Here is a 24,538-nt window from a genome sequence, read left to right on the forward strand (position 1 = left end):
AAGGTCTGCTGTGACTGTACTAGACTTCTGTTCCCAATATAAAGGTCCTCCCACAGTAGAACACAATGGGACAGTTCTGCACTCCTTGCTAATCCAAAATAATCTGCTTATAACCATCAGGAAAGGATGATAAGCTATACAGAACTTCAATTGACCCTATTTACATCCAAAAATTACTTGCAGTGAAAACTGGAATTTATATAGAAAACTGTGGTCAGAGAAAAACAGAGGCAGTTTTATGGAGATTTTTTCTTTATTGAGAAACTTAAGACTTGGGTACATCAAATAAAACCAGTTTCTGGGGGGAAAAAATCAAAACTCACAATAGAAAAACAAAAGTTAACACTGTTTGGGCCACATCAGAACCCAGAGAATATATTCTTTTAATTGAAAAATTCTAGGTGCTTCATAATTGACCTTTTGATACAAAATGACCTATTAAATTTGCAATTTGTGGTTCTTGGTGTTGAGGTCCATAGGACAAGCTAGGACGTCTTCAAACCTTGAGCTGAATTCCATGAGGGTTTATTTGGCTTTTGAATCCTGAAAAGAAAAGCACCGACACTGTAAATAATCAAAAAAACCTCAGAGACTCACGGAAATCTCTGATATAAGTAACTACAGAGCAGGGTCTCAGCCTTGGTGCCCACTGACATTTTGGCCCAGATAATTCTGTGGGGGCTGTCTTGTGTATTTCAGGACACTTAGCAGCATCCCTGGCCTCTACCCAACTAGATACCAGTAATATTCCCAGTTTTGACAACCAAAAATGTCTCCAGATATTGGCAAATGTCCTCTGAGAAGGCACCCCTGGTTAAGAACCAGTGCCTTCGAGGCTACTTGTATGTAAAGCCCCACCCTTGACCCTTCCTGGCCATCCTTGCTTAAACTCCAAATGACAGGGCTCAGGCCCTTGACAAGGAGCTATGACTATGCCAAGTCAAGCCCTACCAGCACACGAGCTCTGACCCTTACCATGTGCTCTTTTCCCTTGCCTCTGCTCATGTTCATTTGGTCCTCTCTTTTCTCCATCTGGAGGCAACCACCAGTCCTAGTCAGAGGTCCTAGTTAAGCTTCACTGCCCCAAGTCCCTGCAGACAGAGGCCCTGGCCCCCAAATGCAGAAGTCGATGGGAACACACCTTGTAACTGTTAGCCAGGTGTGTCTGTCTCTCTCACTCTGACACCAAGGCCTCTGCCCGCTGTGTTTCCAGAGCGAAACTGCGGATGCCACACAACTGACCTCACAACCTCAAGCTGAACTAGGGAGATGCTCATGGAAGTGAGGCTGTGGGATGGGATTATGACGACACCTCATATGCCCACCATTATTCGAGACGAAAAGGTGATTCTGGAGAAAGAGCTAACCAGGTGCTCTTTATGAAGAAAACTCTTGTTTGTGTCTTCTAATTTACCGCCAGGACTCTCTTTTCTCCATATTAACTCATCCAGGTGACAGAAAAAACCCAGCTGACAGCATGCCCAAGTTATCAGGTTAAGGGACAGAAACATAGCTCTACATATACATTGCCACTAATCTTTCAGGGAGATATTCAAAAGTCATAACCATTGCAGAAAATAAAAAGAGCCAAACATACGGTTTGTCCTTGTCTAAGAGGTAGCAGCAGCAACAGCGCCCACCTTCTGGGCAGCTTCTTTCTTGGCATGATGAGCCTGTAGGACCGCCACAGCTTCATCCACCTGTGAGAAACTCCAGGCGGTCAGTGACATCTGAGGAGAGCCCCTCCGCCCCTCCCTGGCGCCCGGGCCCAGCGGTGGCCTCTCCTGGTGCTGACCGCCTTCCCAGATACCCACGCGCCAGCAGCCCTCAGGTCGCAGGCGAGGCACGAGGAGGTCACGGGGCAGCAGACCCTTCTCTCTGCCGCCCCTGGGTGTCCAAGGCCACCCCCTGTCCCCGAGCCGAGTGAGCGGAAGCCGCGGGGGTCTGGGAGCCTGCTCACCTTGGAGCGGAGAGACTCGGGGGACTCCAGCATGTGCAGCAGCTCCGAGTTGTCAATCTCCAGCAGCATCCCCGTAATCTTCCCAGCCAGGTTTGAGTGCATCGTCTGGATGAGCGGGAACAAACGTTCACCTGTGGGAAGGTATTCCGTGAAAAACCCAGTGGCATCCCAGTAGAGAACGGACGCTGGTGTACAGGTCAGTAGCAGCTCTGGCCCCCTCTTCTGCAAGCACGTGGGTCACTCACCCAGCATCTGTTTCTGTTCCTGGGGGGGTGCTGCGGCCAGCATGGAGGCGGTCAGCGGCTCCTGCCCCTGCACGTGGACCGCAGGCTGGGGTGCCTGGGAACCAGGAGAGGCGGCAGGTTAGCACCCGGGTAAGTACAGTGACAGTGGTCATGTGCCCAACCACTCGAGTCTACTGAGTTAAACAGGAGAAGGAGGTAGTTGTCTTTGCTGTCGGGGAACTGACTGCAGTCTTGGGGATTGAGGGAGAGGAACAGAGTGGTGTGAGCAAAAAACACAACCAATCACAGTTAAAATGCCACATGCTATTCGAAGAGAAGGGAAATGACTAAGAAAAACCTACAATGCTACACAATCATTTACCAAATGATTTTACTTTACTCAAGGCTACAATGATCATAATTTACCCAAGGCTGCCCAAGATATCGAAGCCTTGTTAATAAATAAGGTACTGTGAACATTTGTATGTGTAGCCCTTTCGAAAGTTAGTTTTCTTTTAGGGTGAATTCCCAGTAGAGACTGGGTCGAAGGACATGAATAGGAAAATGCTTATAATTACATCCTGTATCACTTTTACTGAACTGCACGTTTTTATTGTATTAAATGCTTGAGGACCGTCAACACACAATGTCAATACCAGTCACAGTCCTAAAAGTAGGGCCTTGTAGGCAAAAATATTTCTCACAGTGCCAAGTTCTGGGAAATTTCCAACTTAGAGCACAGAGGCAGGAGGAAGCAAGGCCCGGCACAGCTCCTCCAAACAGACTGCAGAGTTCTGCCATAAGCTCGCTGCTTGGCCTGCCTGAGAGGCGGAACTCTAGAGACAGCAGCTCCAGCTTAGAGACCCTGAGATCCAGGTCCAATTCCTCCACCCAACCTAATACCTCTGAAGATGAACCTTTCATCTAAGATGTTCTTTCCCACCCAGTCACCTGGAAGAGCAGCTAAGGATCAACTCGACCACCGGATGTGAAAGTGAAATGGAAGCTCAAAGAGCTGAGAGAGCCCATGCACGTGGTGAGGAGGAGAGCAGGAAGCACAGCTGCCTCCTCTGGGGCATTGCTGAGTCAACCGTTATCAGAAGAACACTTGCAAGCCCCTTCTCTCCCACTAGAGCATCACCCAAGGGCAGGGTCACCACATGGGACACGGCTCCCTGACACAGAGCAGGCATTTAATACCTGTTGAGGAAATCCAAGCAAGGCAGCTTTTGAATCATGTGGAAGCGGGGGGAACCCTTCTAGGGCTCTGTTTGGTGGACCTCACCTGCAGGGGCTGGATGGCGGGGTGAGGGCTGCGGACACTGGAGGCGTATTTGTAAGGTGCAACAGCCCGAGGAGCGGCGGCAGCAACAGCGGCACGAGGCGCTAGGTTCTGCACAGCTGTGGGAACACCTTAGGAAAAGGACAAGTAAAATTAAAGCCCATCGGTCTGGGCAAAGACCCGTCAAATCCCGTCTTTCCCCATTCTGTGTGCATCCAATACCACCTCCAGACTGGCAGCTGTCAGTCAGCCCTTGCTGGGCGGCACCAGCCCCACCAAAGTCCATAGCCAAGCGGTCCGGGCACTCAGACCCTACAACAGACCAGCAAATGCACATCAGTGTTGGCAGCAGATGTCCAACTGGCCACGTCCCACGGAAGGAGCAATTCCAAAGCATGTTCATACAGCACACATCACACATGGGGCCGCTACCGCTACTTTTGAGGAAGAGCCAACAGAAAACATACAACTCTTGCCACCTCTTGGAACTCAGGACATAATCTGCAAAAAAGTCCCTTGAATCTCCCAACCCCACCCAAGGAACAGGCTGCCTCTGTCGTCATTCAGCTAACAAATTTCTACAATTAACCTTGTTCACATGACTCACCGATGAGGCAAAGAATCTTAAAAGGAACCAACATTCAGAACTCATATTGTTTCCCTGCTCCTTAAGTACCCACCTAAGCACACAGCTAAGAGTACAGAACCAGGACCGGACAACACGGTGAGCCCAACGAACTGACCAACCCTGCGCAGAGCCTAGTGGTCCTGACTCCCTCCTCCCCGGGCCACACGTTAAGGCCAGTTTGCTCACCGACTCTCTGAGCGGTAGTAGGGAGGCCACGAGAGGCCGGAGCATTACCAGTTGGAGCCAGATGGCGAAGAGCTGGACGAGGCCCAGACTGGCGTATAGCACTTGGCATTCCTTGGAAGCCTGGTGAAGAGACAAAAAATGCACGTCACTGATGGAACGACACAACCGAACCTGGGCTGTGCCTCAGAGGGGGCAGGGAGGGGAGGCAGGGGAGCCCAGGACAGGTACATCCTGGGTGATCAAATCACTGTTCCCCACCACCTACCTTGAGGTCTCCCACCTTGCTGCCAGCGTGGATTAGGCCTCATCTGTGCTAACTGGTTAGGTGTGTAATATGGAGGTCTTCCCTGAGCCTGTAAGAAAGAGCAGCCAAGCCCTTTTATTTAAGGACCTGAAGCCACACTAGAGAAGTATCTCATCTCACCTCATCTCACTACCAGGCCCTAGGCTAATTATTCAGGACAGAGGCGCTGTCTACTCAGGAGCTTGGGGGAGGGACAGCCAGTTAACAGGGACTCTTTTACTCTACCCCTGCCACTGTGCCTGCACAACCACGAGTTAAGTCCTTCCTTGTTTTATTTGAAGGATCTTTACTGTGACATTCTAGAACTCCAATATCCAAAAATCCCTCTCCCCAACCACTGCGGACTATAGGAGCAGCTGTCAGCAGGCAGGTTCCAAGGAGACATGAGCATACTGCAGACCCACCTGTGGAACTGCTGGCACAAAGTAGCCCCCAGCTGCAGGCTGGAACTGATTTAAGATGGCATTGGCGGGGAGCGCTCTCATCCCGGCCACCCGCTGCATATACTGGTTGGTCAGATGAGCCTTTCTCTCTTCCTTTCTCTGGGCCAGGGCGACATACAGTGGCTTGGAGCCCACGATGCGTCCGTTCATCTCCGTGACTGCTTTGGTTGCCTCTTCAGGGGATGAGAAGCAGACAAAGCCAAACCCTTTGCTTCTCCCATCCTCCAGCATCACCTACAAAATGAGACCAGCCACTTAGGACAAAGATGTCTGTGTGTTAAAACCTGGGTTCCACTGCAAGAGTTACCAGGTCTAGGTCAGGGCTTCACGGTCCAGTCCCACGATGGACCCCAGACCAACTGAGTCACCAACTGAATCACAAACTCTAAAGGGAGAAACTAAGCATTTTCCTTTTCAGATCCCCGGGTGACTCTAAAGTTCCCAAATACTGTGATATGGCTAATGGTTGAACCAGGAACCCAAAGATGTTTCCTCATACCTAGAAGCATAGCTATCTCTGGGAACTCACACAGATCTGGACATTAGCATCAAGCAATTTATTTGTAAAACTCATCTGCCCAAGACCTTGGTGAACAAAACTTAGTAAGCTCTTAGCAAGGTTAGGACACGCTTTTGAAATACCACATGTGGGCAGGAGTCATAAAATCAATGACTGCCACCATTAATTCAATGGGAATAAACACAGCAGAACAACCAGCCGGGAGACAAGCAGCTGGATTCTAGTCTCGCTCTGTAATCTCTACATTTCACTCATGTCTTAGCTCACCGCCTGGTGAGCCTCCTGAAGTGGAGGACATGGGAGTAAAGATGTGTATCAACCCAACACCTGTCTACCAACGAGGTGGACCAGTAAGGTGTGTGAAAGTAATGTGACACCTTGATCTTGGGCATGGTGCCGGGGAACTTCAAGATACAGTTCTTTTGCTCTCTTCTTGCAAATGCCATCTTGACTCCTGTGCTGGTCCGCTAGGAGAGACTATCATTCCTTGCGCTGCTGGAGGCCCGTCACGGGGGTGATAGGAGGGAGGGGGTGAGGAACTGAGGAAATTCCTGGAGGTGGCTTCTGGCCAACGCCCTGCGACCACTGACAATGCTCCTGGGTTGTGAGTGACAAGCTAAGGGCCAGGGCAGGGTCACCAAGTCTTTACCGGCCCGCTGGCCTCCTTTCTCATCCCCTGAAGGACTCTGTGACATCTGCTGCACCTCTGTGGAGCAGGCACAGAGTCTGCATCAGGCTACGCCCCAGAACTTTCCTTTCCGATGCCATCAGTTCCCAGCACACACCCAAAGCGCTAAGGACACACAGTACAACATCCTCACCTAACCAGCATTCTCTTGCTCAAGGACTCAATTCCTTATCTTCACAAGGGGGTTTGTACTTACTCCCCCAGCTAACTCAGTTGCTATGATTATCAAAGAAAATCAAGCAGATGATGCGCATTGCAAAACACGGGAAAACAAACTTTCCACTCCCCTCTCCTTCTTTAGGACACCAGATGGAAGTTCCCAACCCCAGCTCCAAAATCCTCAAACACCTTCGTTCACGGAAGAAGTGTGGCAGAGTTGTAGAGACAGGCCTCAAGACAAACGGAAGACAACCCGTCTGGATTTCCTCTGCTCATGCTGTGGCACCATCTGTCCCCACACCAGCACAAAGCAGCAAAGAATGGGAAAGATTCAGGTGCGCTTGCGGGGCTGGCAGGGAGGGACTGAGTCAGATGCATCTCCACATCCCAGTACTTGGGAGACAGTGCAATGTTAACCTAACGAAATGTCATTCTCCAGAGCATATACTCAGATGGGTAACCGAACGTCAGGAGGAATTTGCTAGATGAATGTGGTAGCTACTCTCAGAAATGAACAAAATTTAGATCCTATTCCTTCAATGAAACAAATGCAATGAACCTCTGCAAGTTTACAACTTCTGCTTTCAATCCCCACATCTCAGTATAAAATACCTTAGCACTGGTGATTGATCCAAAAGGAGAAAACTCTTTCCTTAACTTCTCATCATCAATGGTGTCATCCAAGTTCTTAATGTAGAGGTTCACCCCCTGAAGCAGAAAGATCTGTTAATTGCACTTCTATACCTCACACATTTCCTAAGACAGTGGTTCTCAAAATATGGGCCCCAGACATGCAGTAGCAGTATCTCTGGGTACTTGTCAGAAATGTAAATTCTCAGGCCAGAACCCACACCTAATCAATCAAAAGCTGTGGGACCCAGCAATCTGTTTTCACAAGCCCAGCAAGGGATTCTGACGCAGGCTCAAAGCTGAGAATCTACTGCCGAAGACTCTGACAGGACCATCGATACAGTCCCAGCCTTTCTCACAGCTGGTCTGGCTGACCACTGACCTAGCAGGGCTCTCCTTACACCGTTCCAAACAAAGTGGTATCATTTAAGTAAACAGAACGCGTATGACTAAGAACAACAGGCTGAGGCTTCCAGCATAGAGTCCCTAAATGAATAAATTATCTTCATCCTTGTTCCAGAACCGCTGCTGTTATCTGGTAGGTACATCCTGTTAAACCTGATGATCTTGAGAGAAATGAGAAGAGGAGACTCATGGTCCCCCAAAGAGAAAGCCTGCCAAACTAAGGATGCTTTTGCCAACATCTCGTGGTACATCCCCTGCTGGTAGGCTGGGCTGAGACCACCTCTTACCTGATACCGACTAATTCTCTCCTGTTTCAGCTGTTCAAATTTTCGCTTTAACTCGGCCTGCCGTTCCACTTTCTTCTGTGCACGGCCGACGAAAATGACTTTCCCGCTGATTTCTTTTCCATTCATCTCCTCCACGGCCTGAAGAGGAAATACATGACTTTAAATCAAGATGCAGAGGCAGGGACCTTGCTCTGGAGGTCTGTTAAGTCCCACCAAATATTCTGAGAGAAAAATCTTCCCTACAGGGCTAAAAATTAATTTCACTCTGAAGTCAGCTAAGCCAATCCAAACTTCCTCATCAGTAAAATGGGGTTAATATTTAAATGGGTCACTGGTCCAGATAGTTCAGTGAAAAGACTGTACAGCTGTATAAATACAAGCATGGTAGACATGAGCCTAGGTTGATAACCTGGCTGTCACTAAATTTCTTAGGTTCTTTCAGGGTACTGAGTGATACATGTTGAGGGCCTAGCACAATGCTTCTCCCGGAAGCGGCTACTGTTCTTTTATCAGATCAGCAACTCGGGTCCCTTGGTTCCCTCACCTATGAATGGGAACAAACGCCTGCCCTACTCTTTCAACCCACAGGGCTGAAGAGCTGAGGTGATGGGCACATGCCAAGTGCTTTGAAAACAGTTCTGTGAGATCCCTCGGGAAGACAATTCCAGAGCTCAGTGACCAGGCATCACTACTAGGTACTAAGACAATTACAGCTCCGCTCTACTATGTGCTGGCAAGTCCCTGCCCACACACTAGGGCCACTCCCTACAAATCCTCCCCGGCCCTCATGGTGCTCTCACCTTATTGGCATCCTCGTGTTTTTCGTAACTCACAAAGCCAAAGCCTTTGGATTTCCCACTGGGATCTCTCATCACCTTGACACTTAGAGTCTTACCTATTACCAAAGACAGAACTATTAGTAACAGCATCTCTATCACAGCTCAAGGAGAGAAGGCTTCTTCTCTAGGAGCCCACTTGAAGCAACCTCCTGCTGAGCCCAGATGGACTCTAAACAAGAGGCACCATGCCTGGCCCTCTACTTCTGACCAAGCTGCTGAGATGACCTTGGGGATGGGACAAAGTAGGATGAAGCCAAGAGCCGAGGCCTGGAGTCTATTCCTATCTACCCTGTGGCCTTTGTCATACAAGGCATTTTACTTCTGGGTCTAGGTGGACTCATCTGGTAAGTAAAAATAGATGAATTCCAGGCCTGGTGGACTGTGAAAGGGGACACATGGGGCAAAGGACCCTGACTTACCAAACTGGCTGAATAGCTCTTTCAGACTCTCATCATCCACCTCTTCCCCAAAGTTTTTGATATAAACATTGGTGAATTCCTTAGCTTTGGCTCCAAGCTCAGCTTCCCGCTCTTTTCGAGACTTGAATCTGCCCACAAACCTAAAAAGAAACCGTGAAAAACTGTGATCACTCAGAGGAACAAAACATGATTTCCAGGGGCCCGAAGGAATGCAGATTAAAGGCTGAAAGGAGAGGTTAAAACACACGAGTTCCCATCCAACCACCAAGAGAGCAAGCTCAGAGACGTCCCAACTCCCCAGCAGAAAGAGAAAGAGGCAGGACTGTCCTACAAGGACCAGCCCCAGGGCTCCTGGCTCAGGCCAGGGCTCCTCCTACCACATCACACTGCCTTCGTGAAGAAACCTGATGACCATGTTTTTAAAACGTTCATTTCTGTGCATCTATGTAAATGCATAGAAAAGGTCTGGAAGGATACAAACCAAACTGTTAACAGTGGTTAATCCTAGGAGTGAGATTGCTGGAGAGAACTAAGAGGTAGCCTTTGCTTTTTTTACTTTATTTGTTTTGGTGCTGTCTACACTTAATGGGGAAAGGTATCCATACATGAAAAATCTTTAGGCTTCTTTTCAGTGATACCTTTAGAAGACCACTGGGCACATGCACATCATTAACACAAGCCATCCCCTGGTCTGTTCAGTAACACAAAAGGACAGAAGTGACTTTTGCTTGTCATAACCAAGATTTATTGTCCCTTCTCTCCCTGCATGGCTTAACTAAGATCCCCATCTCTCCATTCTGAAATAACCACACCAAAGCAACAAGGTCTATTATGAACAGTCTTCTGCAATGGGATAAAACTTTTCATTGTAACCAAATTAATTACTGCTGTGGAGCCAGCCTTGTATTTGAAGGCCACCGAGTCATAAATTAGCCAAGTGGAGGGGACAATTTGCATCAACCCCTAGCGAGTGACCCCACGGACAGACCTGAATCACAGAAGGCCAAGGTCACATGGCTAGTACACAGCTCCTGGTCAGTCCAGGGCCCTCTCCACTCTGCCGCTGGCCAAGACCCCTGCTCAGAGTGGGCTTAAGAGCTGCCTTCCAGCCAGCCCCTGTTGCCGACGCTCACAAAACCCACAGACGGATGCTTTTAAGGGAGAGGCGGCAGGCCAGCCATGGCTTGGGCAGAAAGCCCACCTTGGCGAGTCAAAAGGGCTGCCACGGCTCAGGCAGGGAGACTCACCAGCCCTGGAGTGGAGAGGTAGGAGCAGGCCACACTTGGGCCGAGAACCAGTAGCCGCCTTGTGTGTGCCAGTTAATACCGAGGTGGGGCCACGGCTGGCTCATGCGACGGCTGTTGCTCCGGACTGGGACACTCACACTTTGCGGTCATTGAGGAGCATGCCATTCATCTTCTCGATGGCCTTGTCGGCAGCCTCCTGGGTCTCGAAGTGGACAAAGGCATAACCCTTAGAGCCGTTCTCATCACACACCACCTGTCAAAGACAAGGCGGGCCACTTCAGCGCCACTACCCAGCTGCAGAGACTCGAGAGCCGTGTGGGCTCCTGGGTCTGAGAGGCCTGTAGCCCATCCATGTTCAAAAGGCAGGAGACTACAGCAGGTACCCAATGATGTTCCATTTACAAATGGTAGCCACCATTAAGCTGCTTCTATTCCAAATGTTTTCTTACTCCATTTAAAATATATTAAGATCTGGGTGCAAAACCACAGGGCTACAGAATGATGAACCATTTTCCAAGCCCACAACAGAATTTCAGTCTAGTGTGGAGTCAGACATGTAAACCACCACCACACAAGTTGTACAAAATGCTCCACATAAACAGGTGCGTGGAGAAGGAAGAGGGTGAATTCATGCTTCTAAAATGACTAAGTACAGCTTCCTGGAGACCAGAGGCATTGCTCTGGTACTTGCCAGCCCCCCACTCCCCAGGAGAAACCTTTTGATGCCTTCCAAAACTAGAAAACAGGAAGGATATTTCAGGCAGAGGGAAGAATAAACAAAGACACGAAAGCGCCTGCTGGTTTATGCTGGGCTGTGGCATCGAGATTTGCTGCAGTGAACTTTTAGACTTCAGAGCCATTTCCAGCATTTTGAAAATTATCATACCCGGTCGCCTAATTCCAAGCAATTCCTCATTTGGTATTTGTTTTCATGATTCTGTAACTATTCTGCTGAAATCATTTAATCAGTGTTTACCTTGCAGGACAGAATGTTTCCAAAAGCAGAAAAAGTATCATAAAGTGCCTTGTTATCTATAGACTTGTCCAGGTTCTTGATGAAGACATTTCCCACGCCAGATTTTCTCAAAGAGGGATCCCTCTGAGACCACATGATACGGATTGGCTTTCCCTTAATCACATCAAAGTTCATGGTATCCAAGGCCCGCTCAGCTGCAAGAGAGAAACATATTTCAGTCAAGGATATAAAATGTTACCTGCCACCATCCCAGGAACAGATAACTCCAGAACTTTCAAGGTAAGCACTCTGATGAAATGCAACTCTATCAAAATTAAAGGACATCAGATTCCTCTAGCCTGCAGTGCTACTGAGGCTAAGTTCTAGCTAATCGTCCTCCTTCATGGTAGAAGTCTCAACCCCTTCTGGGGTAAGGAGGTTACGCAAGAAAATCTAAATGGGTTTATAGCACCAGGATCAAATAACACCTCACATTTGACTAAGCTTTATCATTTATAAACGACTTTGCAGCCTACTACCCACTGGGATGGAGGTGGAAGAGGTGAAATGATCCCTCTTATAAAATGGACAAACTTATGTTCAGGATGGCTAAACGGTATAGCTAACTACTGACTAAGAAACTAATGGCAGACTTTCTGATTATTTTTCAGTAAGGTATTGCATCAGCGTTATCAACTAGCTGTCACTTAGTTTACAACCTGTCTATGAGACAAATGACTAAAAAAACCTGTGAGCGTTCGATTGGGGAAAATGTGCTATCTCCAAATTCAGCCCAGTTTCTTATATTTTCAATTTCTGCGAACAGAAATTGATTCAGACAAAAAAGCCTCAATCATCAAAATGATGGCCACATATGGAAATGTTCTTTGTATCAGGACAAGGATGAAACTGCAACCCCTTTCTGCCTAAGTTGACAGTGGAGGCAGGCCCTGTACCTAGTAGTTTCTAGGCTATCTAGAAGCCTTCATCTGCATTCTACGGAATTCCAGGACTTTCAAATGCCTTGGTGCCCAACAAAGTTCTCGATCCAGTGCTTGGGGATGCTTCCTTAGCTTCCCAACCAAATCCACGCATACACCATGGAGACCATTTAAAGAACCAGAGGCCAAAATAACCCTCACCTGTCAGCAGAACACTTCTCTTTACTGGTAGTAACAAGGACCCAGACCCACTTCCCCTGACTTATGCACTGACATCTCCCAGAATCTCCTCCTCCACGAAGGGATGGGGGTAGAGGGTGTTTCTCCTGCCTCAAGGCACCATCTCACTTAAAACAGGAACACAATCCCTAACTCTGCCCCTCCACAGGCTCAGCTGTCCGGTCAGCCAGCAAGGTATCTCCTTTTCCCTATTTCCAACCATCTTTCCCACTTTCCTCAGGTGGGCTGGTTCAGCATGAGAGGGGAGGAGATCAGGGAAAGGGGGGACGGCAGATCCAAGTCAGTGCAAGTCCGGGACAGAAAGAAGGGCTCGTTTGTGAGGACTCTGTGATCCACAGCCTGGGACCCCTAACTGTGTTGCGTGAATTAGCAACGAAGGAGCCCATTTCAACACAGCTCCTGTCTATTTCCAGAGAGGGCTGCACAAGGCAACTCGGCTTAGTCTGACAAATCTGGCTGCACTTATTTATAGCAGGGAGAGGTCCTGCAGAGGTATGTGTTGGCAGACACACTAACCAATGGCTTCTGCTACTATCTCTAAGTGACAGGACTTTTGCTCAGAAGAGTCAAGGAGGCAGACAACAGCCAATGTGCCCACTACTCCCCCCGAAAAAGGCCACACTCAGCTACCTTCTTTGTGCCCTGTGGCCAGACACAACTCAAGAGTACACTGAACTGACGGTAGCAGTACCTTGTGTCTCTCAACAAGTCCAATTCTCTGGTCTCAGCTGCATCCTGGGCAAGTGACATTCTCTGTGCTTCACGGACACTGAACAAAGTGGCGACAAAAATAGGGACCCGGAGATCCTTGGCCACAGAATGGCTTGTTTCTCCCAATAATGGTCTCTACAGTTGCTCCCTTTTATTCTGGAGTCACGTGCAGCCCCTGATTAGGTTTCTTCTGGCCTCACTCAGGCCAGGCCTGCAGCATACCTCTCCACACTCCAGGCTCCGGCCCCAGTCAGGGCTGGCAGAGCACTGCACCCACAGTCCCAGCTTAGCCTCCCACCTTTTGCAGCTGCTTTTCTCCCTCAGAAGTCCTATTTTCTTCAGATGGGATGAAGTAAAAGGGTTTTGACAAGTATAAAGCACTGTGCACAGGTGAGGCGATAATCCCCACCAGCCTAGCGGATTTCGAAGAGGCACTTCCCCAGACTACCTGCGTACCACGCTCCACAGCCCAGGGCTTGTCCAGAGAAAGAACTCCTCCGCCCCGGTGGCAAACACGAAGACGAGGGAGCTGGCCCGGCACGACACACACTCCGGTGGTGTTAACACAAGTGCCTGCTCAAGTTCAACATACAACATTGTTCCCCTGCTTCCTACCTGCCCGGAAAACCCCCTTTATCAGCACAAAATCAAAGACTCTTAGCCCAGAGTACAGTAAGGGGAGGGGGCAACAGCTTTGCCTAGTAAAATTTTTGAAGGAATTGTGTTTCAATCATCCTGCCTTTTCCGCAGGCCTGTGAGGGGCCCGAACCCCTGGCCACTGACCAGGTAAGACTCACAGAGCAAACCGCCCACATACAGAATGACAGCGACTTCCTTCTGGTCCCGTTTTACAGCCTCCTTGGGCTCCAACCCCACCAGCACCCATCAGCCCAAGGTCACCCGGTTAGCAAGTGTTGTGGAAGCAAGACTGAAACTCCGGTCCTCTGATGCCAGGATCCCGCGTTCTCAACCCCCGTGGCCCGTCCCCGACTAGGGCTTCTGCGGCAACGTGCTGTCGCGATGCTCCCTCCACGGGGGTGGGGACCTGCCCGGAGAAGGAATCTTAGGGTCCCCAGAAAGCCCAGGGACGTGTGGCCACCGCTTGTACTCACCGTCAGCCGGCTGCTGGAAGTTGACGTAGGCATAACCCAGGGAGCGGCGGGTGATCATGTCGCGGCAGACCCGGATGGACAGCACAGGCCCCGCAGGACTGAACTTTTCGTACAGCATGGCCTCGGTGACGTCCGAGTGCAGGTCACCCACGTACAGGGAGGCCATGGGGTAGCTGCTGGCCGCAGCGTTCATCTCCCCAGCCCCCAGCACCCCGAGCCCCGCCAGGAGGACTTCTTAGGGGGGGCCACACAGGACAAAGGGGGCTCCGCTCCGAGCCGCGGCCCACAGGTGGCAGCGAAGCTCAGAGAAGCTGGAGTCGGCTCCGAAGGCCGGAGAGGAGTGCGGGGACGACTCGGACGAGACTGCCCAACCGCAGACAAAAGGCTCTCAAAAACAATATGGCCCTCCCTCCCTGGGAGTTTGTTAATTTTCAGCTGTCCTGGTCTGGAAGCTCCCAATTTCAAAAAAATGGAAACAATGAAAACGCGGACTGTCCTCCAAATTACAAAAATTCTTCTCGAGGCAACCCAGTGGTGCCCACGGCGGCCTCCGGAACGTGCGTTTCTCTATAAATATAGGCCTCGGGCTCCCGGCGGTTTAAGATTACAGCAGCCCGGGGAAGAGGGAAACCAAATATTTGTCGGTGCCGACTCGGCAACCCCCGGGCGGCCAGAGCGCGCAGCCGCCTCCCACGCCGGGCCGGCGAAGGGCAGCGCGGACACGTGGAGCGCGGAGGCCGGCGCGCGGGGGGCGAGGGCGGCGGGCGCGGGGTTGCCACGCGGCGCGGCCGGGCGGCGGGCGGAGGCGCGTGGACGCGGGCGCGCGAGCGGCTCACCACCGGACCGACGGACGGGGACCGACGGACGCCCAGGTGCGGCGGCGGCGGCGGCGGCGTCGGGCAGGCCGGAAGCGTGCAAAAGTGACTTCCCCGCGGGTTCTCCGAGGAGGATTCGCTCTTTTTTTTCTTTCTTTCTTTCTTTCTTTTTTTTTAAGATTTTAAAGCGTTTTCGGATTTTTTTTATCTTTTTCTCTTTTTTTTTTTCTTCAGGCTGCTAGGCCCGAAAGCGGCGGAGGCTGCGGCGACCCGGGGCGGAGAGAGGCGGCCGGGGGAGCCACCGCTCCATTTATACCCGCCCGCCCCGGGCGCTGCTGGTCGAAGGGCGCCTCGCGACCTGGGCGCAGTCGTGCCCGCCCACTCGGCCCGGGGGCCCGAGGCGGGGCGGCCACGCGAGAGCGTCCCGGCACGGCCGCGCGGCGCCACAGCGACCCCTGGCGCGCGGAGGACCGCTCCGCTGGGGCCTCCGCCGAACCCAAGGGCCGCTTTCCCTACGAGTGGGTAGAGAGTAAATCACCCGCCCCTCCGGGACTAGAACCGAGGGATAAAGTTACCCACCGGCACGCATCATGTTTATAATCGATGTCTTGCCTAACTGTAAAATAAAGATGACATAAAATAAACTATCGTTACATAACAGGTGCTCCGCTATGTAAATGACTGGGCCCAAATAACGGAGAAGACGTTCTGAAGTTTTTAGAATACTGGGACCTAAAGGTAGAATCATTGGGAACACGACAGCTACTAATGCAGTAGTGCCCGTGGGTGATGGGATTCTCTGGAAAGGTGAACAAATTTGGGGAAAGCTTCAATAAAACAAAATGCAATCATCTTTCTATTTACAAGGTAGTGGTGTTCCTGGAAATTTAGTTGATACTTAAGGGCACAAAATATGTTCTGTTCCCATGTAAAAGGGAGTCAGGGTCTAAGCTCTGATAGTTATGAAAAGAATTTTCATCTGCATGAGGATCTGGCAGGTCATTTGAAAGTCATGTGGTACATGGGACAAGTCTACTCCATGTGGCACTGTCGCCGTGCATTGCAAGATGTAATAGAGACAGCATCTCTTCTTCCATAAATGCCAGGAACCACCCTCATCATCACTGTGATGACCAAAAATGGAAATTACTAAAAGCACACAGACACTCCCATTGAAAAGCATTGGTTTGATTAAATGAATGAAGAAATATTAGTATTTATATATTCATTCAAAGAAATGGGCTCACTCTCCGTCAACACCGGATAAAGGTGCTGGGGGATACCATGATGGACAAGGCAGAGGAAGTCCCTCTCTCCCTCATGAAGTTTATATTCTAGTTAGTGTATTAAAGCAAGAAACCTTTAGGGAGCACTCCATCTATAGGTAGATCCCCTCCTCAGGGAAGACTTCCTAGACCACCCAGTGGTTTAAAGCCTGCCAGCACTGTTCATCCCAGCACAGTGGGTCTGTACTGGATAGCTAGTATGATCTGTCAAGAGAAAGAATGAGTCCAGGGTTGGGAAGAGGAAGGAGAAAAAACTTCATGGTGAGGACATGGCTGCAGGTGAGGTCTCTGCAGCTGAGGATTCTGTAGTATAGCAGGAATGTCAGAGATTTACTTTCTGGATTCATTCATTTGTCATTCAACAAACTTTATGTGGCATTTCTAAGAGCCAGCCTTGCTCTGTTCCAAGTGCTGGGGAAGACATGTGAGCTAAACATTCACAGACCATCCTGCCCTTATGAAGGAGAGAGATGAAAAGCAAGCAAATATGGGTGTGTATAGAACTTGTGAAAAGGGCTTTGAATCTAGAGACTTTTTGAGTGTAAGAGCAGGGGAAACCCAGCCCCATCCTCCCAGCAGGAGGTCAGTTCCACCTACAAAAGCTCTATTTCCTATAAGCAACAATGGCTCTGCCCCTCAGGAAGGAAGACCCTTCCTTGTCCACGGACAGGGTCTTTGAGATCTTGGAGGTTTGGTCCAGGCAAAAGACAGCACAACTTTGGACCGTTGTCACATCTCTGGGCCTCCTCCATCTGTATGATGGGCTCAGTCAGCCCTTTAAGGAAGAGGGGCCCAGTATCTGCCCACTAGAGAGAAGATGTTCTTCCCTTCTTATCCTCCAAGGAAAGCTTCCTGGAGGAGGTAGCAATGAAGCTGGGCCTTTAAAAGAAGGTCGTGTTTTGGAAGGTAGAAATGGATGGAGGCAGGGAGATCATTCTACAGACAGAAGTACAGAGACAGATAAACCATTTGTTAGCTTAGTAAGTCATTTTACACTCTTGGGGCTTAGTTTCCTCGTTGGTAGAATAGATATGATGTGAGATAGTATACGTATACCTTTACACAGTGCCAGGCATACAAAAGTATTTGGTAGACAGTGGATAATATAATACTGTATTATTACAACATGACATTTTCCAGGTTGCTATGAGTAGCCCAATGAGGCTAGAACGTAGGGGTGTGTGTGTGTGTGTGTGTGTGTGTGTGTGAGTGTGTGTGTGTGTGTGTGTAGTGGGGAAGGAAACTGCAAAACAGAATTTAAATCTTGCAGAGGTCCTTGAATGCCATTCTAGAGTGTGGCATTTCCCAGGAGTAATTGATCCAATAAATACTATTATTTGGAAATAATGACATTAATAGCTAACACTGCACAGTATTTCCTACACCCCAGGCAGTATTCCAAGCTCTGTAGAGTAACTGGCCAAAATCAAAAAGCTGGCAAGAGTGGATTGAGGCTTAAGTTTTTCTTGCTCTAAATCTCATGCTGTCTAAAATAATACAGGCAGACCTTGTTTTATTGCGCTTCGCTTTCACAGATACTGTGTTTTTTACAAACTGAAGGTGTGTGGCAACCCTGTGTCAAGCAAGCCCATTGGTGCCATTTTTCCAACAGCATTTGCTCACTTGGTGTCTCTGTGTCACGTTTTGGCAATTCTCACAATATTTCAAACTTTTTCATCATTACTGTATTTGTTATGGTGATCTGTGATCAGTGATCTTTGATGTTATGACAGCCAAAAGATTATGACATGCTGAAGGCTCAGATGATGGTCAGCATTTTTTAGCAATAAAGTACTGTTCAATTAAGGTATGTACATTGTTCTTTTATTTATTTATTTATTTATTTTAATTTTTGGCCGTGCCACGTGGCTTGCGGGATCTCAGTTCCCCAACCAGGAATCAAACCCCGGGCCACAGCAGCGAAAGCCCGGAATCCTAACCACTAGCCCACCAGGGAACTCCCTACACTGTTCTTTTAGACATTATGCTACTGCACATTTGACTACAGTATAGTGTAAACATAACTTTTATATGCACTGGGAAACCAAAAAATTCATGTGACTGGCTTTATTGGGATATTTGCCTTATTGCAGTGCTCTGAAACCCAACCTGCAGTATCTCCAAGGTCTGCCTGTACTAATAATGATAACTAATGTGTATCGAGGCTTACACACATCATTTCATTTAATGCTCACAGCAGTCATAGAAAGTCAGTGCTATCATCCATCACTTTGCAAATGAGGGAACTGAGGCTTGGGAGGTTGAGTGACTTGTCCGCGCCTTGACCCCTGGTAGCTGGTGGGACACTGGGAGCCATGGAAATGTGCCATCCTAACTCCTTCCAGAAAGCCTGCTGTAGGGGTGTATTTGATTGACAGCTGCTGCCCCTCTGGCTCCACCATCGTGTTCACGCAGGGGCCACAGCCAATGACGAGCATGGAGGAGGTATGAGTGCCGGCCTATTCCTGCCTAGCATGAGTCTCTCCTACAGGCTATCCTCAGCTTTAGGACTCCCCATCTACCTGGCCAAGATTCTCTCAAAGCTACACTGTAGTGTGAAGATTTTCCTACCCAATCCTTCCTTCCCACTCTCCCAGCAGGTGTCAGATCTACATCATGGTCTGAAGGCTCTCCCTGCCTGCTTCTACTCCCATCTCCTTCCTTTATCTTTCATTGGCATTTTCCTGATAAATCTCTTGCACACCTAATCCCATCTTGCTGTCTGCTTCTCGAAGTACTAACACACCGACCATGTGCTACAGACTCTTAACAATCCTGCCTCTTGCGGGTGACCCCTGAGGTTGACAAAGCAGTTCACACACACTAATCCTTTCATGTCTACAAGAAGTATGTTCAGCAACCCTGTGTCTGAGCACCAGTGAACAGGAAGCTGTCATGAAATTCCGGTGGCCATAAGCAGGGGAATGGACACCCAGGAGGAATATGGATGTGTGTGCTGCCCAGGGTAGCTCTGCAGGCTGCAGCTTGGCTTCCTGACCCATAGTCTGGCTTTGACACAGAAATAGGTCCAGAGAAAAGAAGGAAGCCTCAGCAGGCTCCACTCGTAGCTGGACGAAATCATCCCTCAAAAGTAGCCAGCTGCCCTTGCTCTAATTCACTCACCATGCTGACTCCTCATGTGAAATCTCTGATGTCAGGAAAGAACTCACCCACCCAGAAAGGGGTGATCTTGGTGGCTAGCAGGGTTAAAGCCATGTGGATGCTGTGTATGAGAAAGAGCCCAAATTCCCTGCCTTTCTGGTAGAAATCCTCTGCATCTCTCGATATCACCTGGGAGCTTCTTAGCAATGCAGCATCTCAGGCCCCACCCCCTGCCTACTGAATGAGAATCTGCATTTTATCAAGATCCCCAATAAAGTTGTAGAAGCTCCATACTGTTGTGTCCTACCCACCACCACTCTGCTCTGCCCAGGCCCCAGGCACTTATGATATCTATACAATGCAATATTATTCAGCTAATAATAATAATAATAGTAATAATAATAGTGTACTGGTACATGCTACAAGATGAATGAACCTTGAAAACATCATGCTAAATGAAAGAGTCACAAAATACAGCATATTGTAGGATTCCATTTACATGAAATGTCCGGAAGAGGCAAATCCATACAGACAGAAAGTAAATTGGTGGTTCCTAGGGCTGGGGGTGGGAGGACCCTGGAAGGAAATGGGGAGTGACTGCTAACAATGGGGGGTTTCATTCTGGGTTGATGAAAATGTTCTAGAATTGATTGTGATTATGGTTGTACAACTCTGTGAATACACTCAAGACAACTGAATTGCACACTTTAAGTGGGTGAATTGTATGACTTGTGAATTATAGCTCAGTGAAACTGGGATATATATAAAAGGGTCTTCCTCAAAGAATTGTTGTGAGAGCTCAGTAAATCCATGCGTGTAGAGCTTTGGTTCTGCAAGAATAGCTACCATGGAGCAGGCACAGACCCTACCTTTGAGTAGCTCGCAGTCTAGTGAAAGAAATGACACAGGCATAAGAAACCAAAAATCCAGAAATGAATGGATAATGATCTCTAAATTAGGTACAGATAACATGTTGGGCAGATCATAAGAGAGAGAAGTAACTTGATTATTCATCCATCCATCCATCCATCCATCCATCCATCCATCCATCCATCCATCCATCTATTCATCTATCCAGTAATTGCCTGACACCTATTATATGCTGGATATGGGGAGCAGAGATGAATAGATGAGAGGCGGTCATGCAAACATATAAGTTCCATCACAGCATGATAAATGCCTTGGAGAGGACATAGTGTAAGTCCAAGGGAGGGTGTAATTAACTAACTAAAAAGGCCAGAAAGGGTCTCTCCAAAAGGGGACAGCTGGGCCCTTCTCTTTTTTTCTGATCTAACCTACTTTTCCTTTCAAACTAAAGAACAATGTTTGCTTATTGAAACAAACTAAACTCTGAGGAAGAGAATAAAGATAAAGGCAAATTTCCCTCTCCCCAACGGAATCACTGTTTTGTGGATTTCTTTTATACTTCTCTCTGTGGTCATAGAATGTACATCTACTTAGCACTGTGTCATGTGTGATCTGGCATGCACTCAGGTCAACCCAGGTAGATCTAACTTGTTCCTTGCCAATGAGGGTGAACCATAATTTGCTCAAACATTTTCTACCCACAGACACACATTGTTTTCAGGTTGAAGCCGTGATAAAATATTGCCATGAACATCTTGACCTTAATTACCAGGGCCTTTAATTTGGCTGGATAGAGTCTCAAAAATGGGATTACAAGGGTCAAAGGGTACATGTATTTTAAATTTTAACAGGCCCTACCAGAGTTTTCCAAAAGTTTGTTGTAATTCAGTCGCCCAAGAGAAATGTATGAAAAGGCCCAGTTCCCTGCATCTTTGCCAGCTCTGAATGTTATCAATTTTAAATATTTTCCTCAATCTAATAGGTAAAAATGGTATTTTGTTGTTGTTGTGCTGTTGGTGCTAATAGGGTGACTGTCTTTTCATATGGTTATTGGCATTTCCTTGTCTTTATTTGTGAGTTGACTGAGCCTGGGTTTGAAACAAGCAAATGGCATTTACAAAGCAAATGAGACCCTTAGCAGAAGACATTCTGCGTAGAGTCTGTGCAAAGAGCCCAGAGGAGGAAATCTGTTGAGAGAATTATAAGTGGTTTAATGCTGATAACTTTGCAGGATGATGAGAATGGCAGGAAATAAAACTGGATATGTGGATAGAGGGCCAGATCTTAAAGTGTCTTCATGCCATACCCCTAGAATCCCTAGACTTTATCCCCTAGGTGGTAGAGCCACCTCTACCTGGGTGGCTGGTATGGAGTTTGAAATAGTGAGTACATTAGTGTCCTAGGGCTGCCATAACAAAGTACCACAAATCGGGTGGCTTGAAAAAACAGACATTTTTTGTCTCACAGCTCTGGAGGCTCCCTCTGAAACCTGTAGGAGAATCTATCTTTGCCTCTTCCTGGCTGCTGGTGGTACCTACAGTCTTTGGTGTTCCTTGGCTTGTAGATGCATCACTCCAAATCTGTCCTCACATGGCGTTCTCCCTCTGTTTCCATCTTCACATCATCTTCCCTCTTCTTATAAGGACACCAACTATACTGGATCAGGGGCCCACCCTATTCCAGCATGACCTCATCTTAACTAATTCCATCTGCAACGAAACTATTTCCAAACAAGATCACATTCTGAAATGACTGGGGTTTAGGACTTCAACATAGCTTTTTGCAGGGGAGGGGGGTACTCGATTCAACCGATAAGGATGGGAAAAGGGTACTCATAAAGAGGCTATTTAATGGAGCTCAAATGAGGACAGTGAAAGCAAGGACAGACAAAAAAGGACGCATCCCAGAGAAATTTAGGAAGTAGAATCAACAGGAGCTGGTGATGGAATGTGAAGGGTGGCAGAATATGCTACTTTGGCATATTGGTTATTTTGATCTGTAGTCACCTGAAAAACAGTAAATGCAGGGAGAGACTTTCTCTGAACTCCCCTTATCTGCCTAAAGACAGATCTTCCAGAAGGAACTGAATTGTCAAAAATCCACTCCCTGGACATTTCATCACCCAGGAAAGATTGACTCTTTTCATAGGAGAAGAGACTAGACATCAACACCACACCCAGACCAACTTCATCGCAAACTGTTATATCTCCCATCTTCTAAGGGCCCGTTCACTTTCCTAGAAATCATTTTCTCTCTTCTAAATGGCCTAGATCTCCCCTCTTCTTTCTCTGTTAAGATGGTATTTAAGCCTGAACTCTAAACCACTTCAGGGAGTTACTCATTTTTCCCTGGGTGTCTCCTATGTGTACATGAGGTATACATGTTAATAAACTTGTTTGTTTTTCCCTTTTTAACTTGTCTTTTACAGGGGTCTCAGCCCAGAATTCAGTAGGATAGAGAGAAAATTATTTGTCTTCCCCTACAAATGTAGGGGAAGGTGAGGGAGAAAAAGACACTTCCAGACATCCAGCTTAGGGTATTGGATAGATGGGGACTCAGTGGGGAGGGAGGATGCCCAGCAAAGAGCTAGGTATACAAGCCCAGGTGGCGCTGCAGAAGAGAGGTTGCAGGCCAATATTTCTCACCTAGACCAATGCCATAGCTTCTTAGTTGGCTGCCTGCTCCAGTTTTTGTTGCTTTTCCAATCCACTTTTCATACAGCGGCCAGAGTTGACTTTTAAAAATCTTTTCCCCTGTATAAAACCCTTCAAGTTTTCTCATTGCTCTTAAAATAATACCAGACTCTTTGCTGTAACTTACAAAGCCCTGCACCGAGCTAATTGACACTCTTCTCCCCAGTCTCATTTCACCTCATGCCTTGTTTAAGCTGCTCCAGCCACACAGCCCTTCTTTTCGTTCCTTGAACCCTTCCCATTTCAGGGCCTTTGCACATGCTCTCCCCGGGGCTTGGAAGGCTCTTCCCCCAGTGCCTCCCTGCCTGGCTTATTCACGTTCTTTAGGTGCCACCCTAAATACCACCTCCCCCAAAAGGCCCTTCATGACCATCCTGTCTAAGGCAGCATGGCCACCACTTTACTCTGTCAATTTCCTTCACATCCCATATCACTGTCTGTCAGTTCTAGTAAGGCCATCTTACTAGACTATAACCTGCACCAAGTCAAGGAACCATGTCTGTCTTGTCCACCCTCGTATCCCCAATGCCTGGCACAATGTCTGGCTTGGAGTAGGTTTCCATGCATTTTGGTTGAGTGAGTGAATGGCCATATAGGATTGTGACTCATCAGCATAAGCATGACGGAGGAAGTCAGTGGAGGGGAGAAGGTAGGACGTTGAAACCCTGGAGAGCGTCCACTTTGAAGGGGCAGTGAAGGAGACTAAGGAGGATCCAGAGAGGTGAGAACAGTGATGGTGGTCTCGCTGGATGGGATTTCAAACCGTAAATCCATCCAGGGAGGCTTCCTAAGATGGTGGTGACTGGAGGTGTTCATTACTGAAGAAGAGCCAATGGAAGAAATAGAAGATCCCAGGTGGAGCGAAGAATCACGAGACAAGGTCCCCACGGCATGAGAAGGGGGTGTGGCCTGGGGCTCTGGTGTAGGGATTAGCCTGGGACAGAGAAATGGCACTCCCCTCCGTGGCCCCTCCTTAGGAGGAGAGGACAGGGTTCCTGTTCAGACTCTTCTGGAAGCACTCCTCCCTAGTTTCCTACATACACCCCAGCTGCACTGGCCTCTTGGTCCCTTAGGACCTTTGCATTAGCTGCGACTTCTCCTGGCAGGCATCTTTCTCATTCTCCTGGTCTCAGCTCAGGTATCTCCTCCTCCAAGAGACCACCTTTGCTAGGAGGTGCCTCTGCAATTCTCTATCCTGGCGCTCTTCCTTCCCAGAATGCATGAAGGTCTAGAAGGCACCATTCATCGGGACTGTGAGCTCCGTGGGGCAGGCCCGGAGGTCTTGTGCAAGCCTGTATCTTCAGTTCCTCGCATACAGCAGGTGCCCAACACCCCCCCGCCCCCCGCCGCTTCCCGCTCATCTAGTTGCACAAACCAGAAGGACACGGGCATCAGCCGGTGTCTCTTCGCACCCCATTGCCCCAACCACCTCCAGCCAAACACCAAGCCATGGACCCTGGCCCCACCTACCAGAACCTCCAGACCTACCAACCCTCCCTTCCACTCCTGCTGGGCTCTCAGCCTGGGGCTCCTCCTCACCCCTCCCATTCTCAGCTCAGAGCTGTCTTTCCAAAGTGCAAATCCTGCCCTGCCCC

The 24,538-nt window shown here is 48.6% G+C and overlaps 1 protein-coding gene and 1 non-coding gene across 6 annotated transcripts; both read right to left on the reverse strand.

Annotated features, from left to right (window-relative positions):
- Positions 1-234: 234 nt before the first annotated feature.
- Positions 235-15,340, reverse strand: PABPC4 (poly(A) binding protein cytoplasmic 4). 5 transcript variants are annotated; one of them, XM_068539580.1, is made up of 16 exons: positions 14,181-15,340; positions 11,198-11,391; positions 10,359-10,474; positions 8,975-9,114; positions 8,517-8,611; positions 7,717-7,854; positions 7,007-7,102; positions 4,989-5,261; positions 4,561-4,633; positions 4,281-4,400; positions 3,692-3,778; positions 3,470-3,597; positions 2,206-2,299; positions 1,961-2,091; positions 1,598-1,700; positions 235-543 (listed from the first exon to the last, which is right to left on the reverse strand). In XM_068539580.1, exons 1-15 carry the CDS (start codon positions 14,371-14,373, stop codon positions 1,611-1,613), a joined length of 1,968 nt encoding a protein of 655 aa, XP_068395681.1. In that variant the 5' UTR covers positions 14,374-15,340; the 3' UTR covers positions 235-543; positions 1,598-1,610. The 5 variants fall into 5 exon arrangements, with proteins under 5 accessions (XP_068395681.1, XP_068395682.1, XP_068395680.1 ...); XM_068539581.1 differs by having other exon boundaries at positions 4,329-4,400; positions 4,546-4,633; XM_068539579.1 differs by having other exon boundaries at positions 4,546-4,633.
- On the reverse strand, positions 6,599-6,733 carry LOC137763211 (small nucleolar RNA SNORA55). Its single transcript, XR_011073768.1, has one exon. It is a non-coding gene; the product is annotated as a small nucleolar RNA SNORA55 (small nucleolar RNA).
- Positions 15,341-24,538: the final 9,198 nt, after the last annotated feature.

Source organism: Eschrichtius robustus, chromosome 3 (assembly GCF_028021215.1).
Source record: "Eschrichtius robustus isolate mEscRob2 chromosome 3, mEscRob2.pri, whole genome shotgun sequence".
In the NCBI taxonomy this organism is placed as follows: domain Eukaryota; kingdom Metazoa; phylum Chordata; class Mammalia; order Artiodactyla; family Eschrichtiidae; genus Eschrichtius; species Eschrichtius robustus.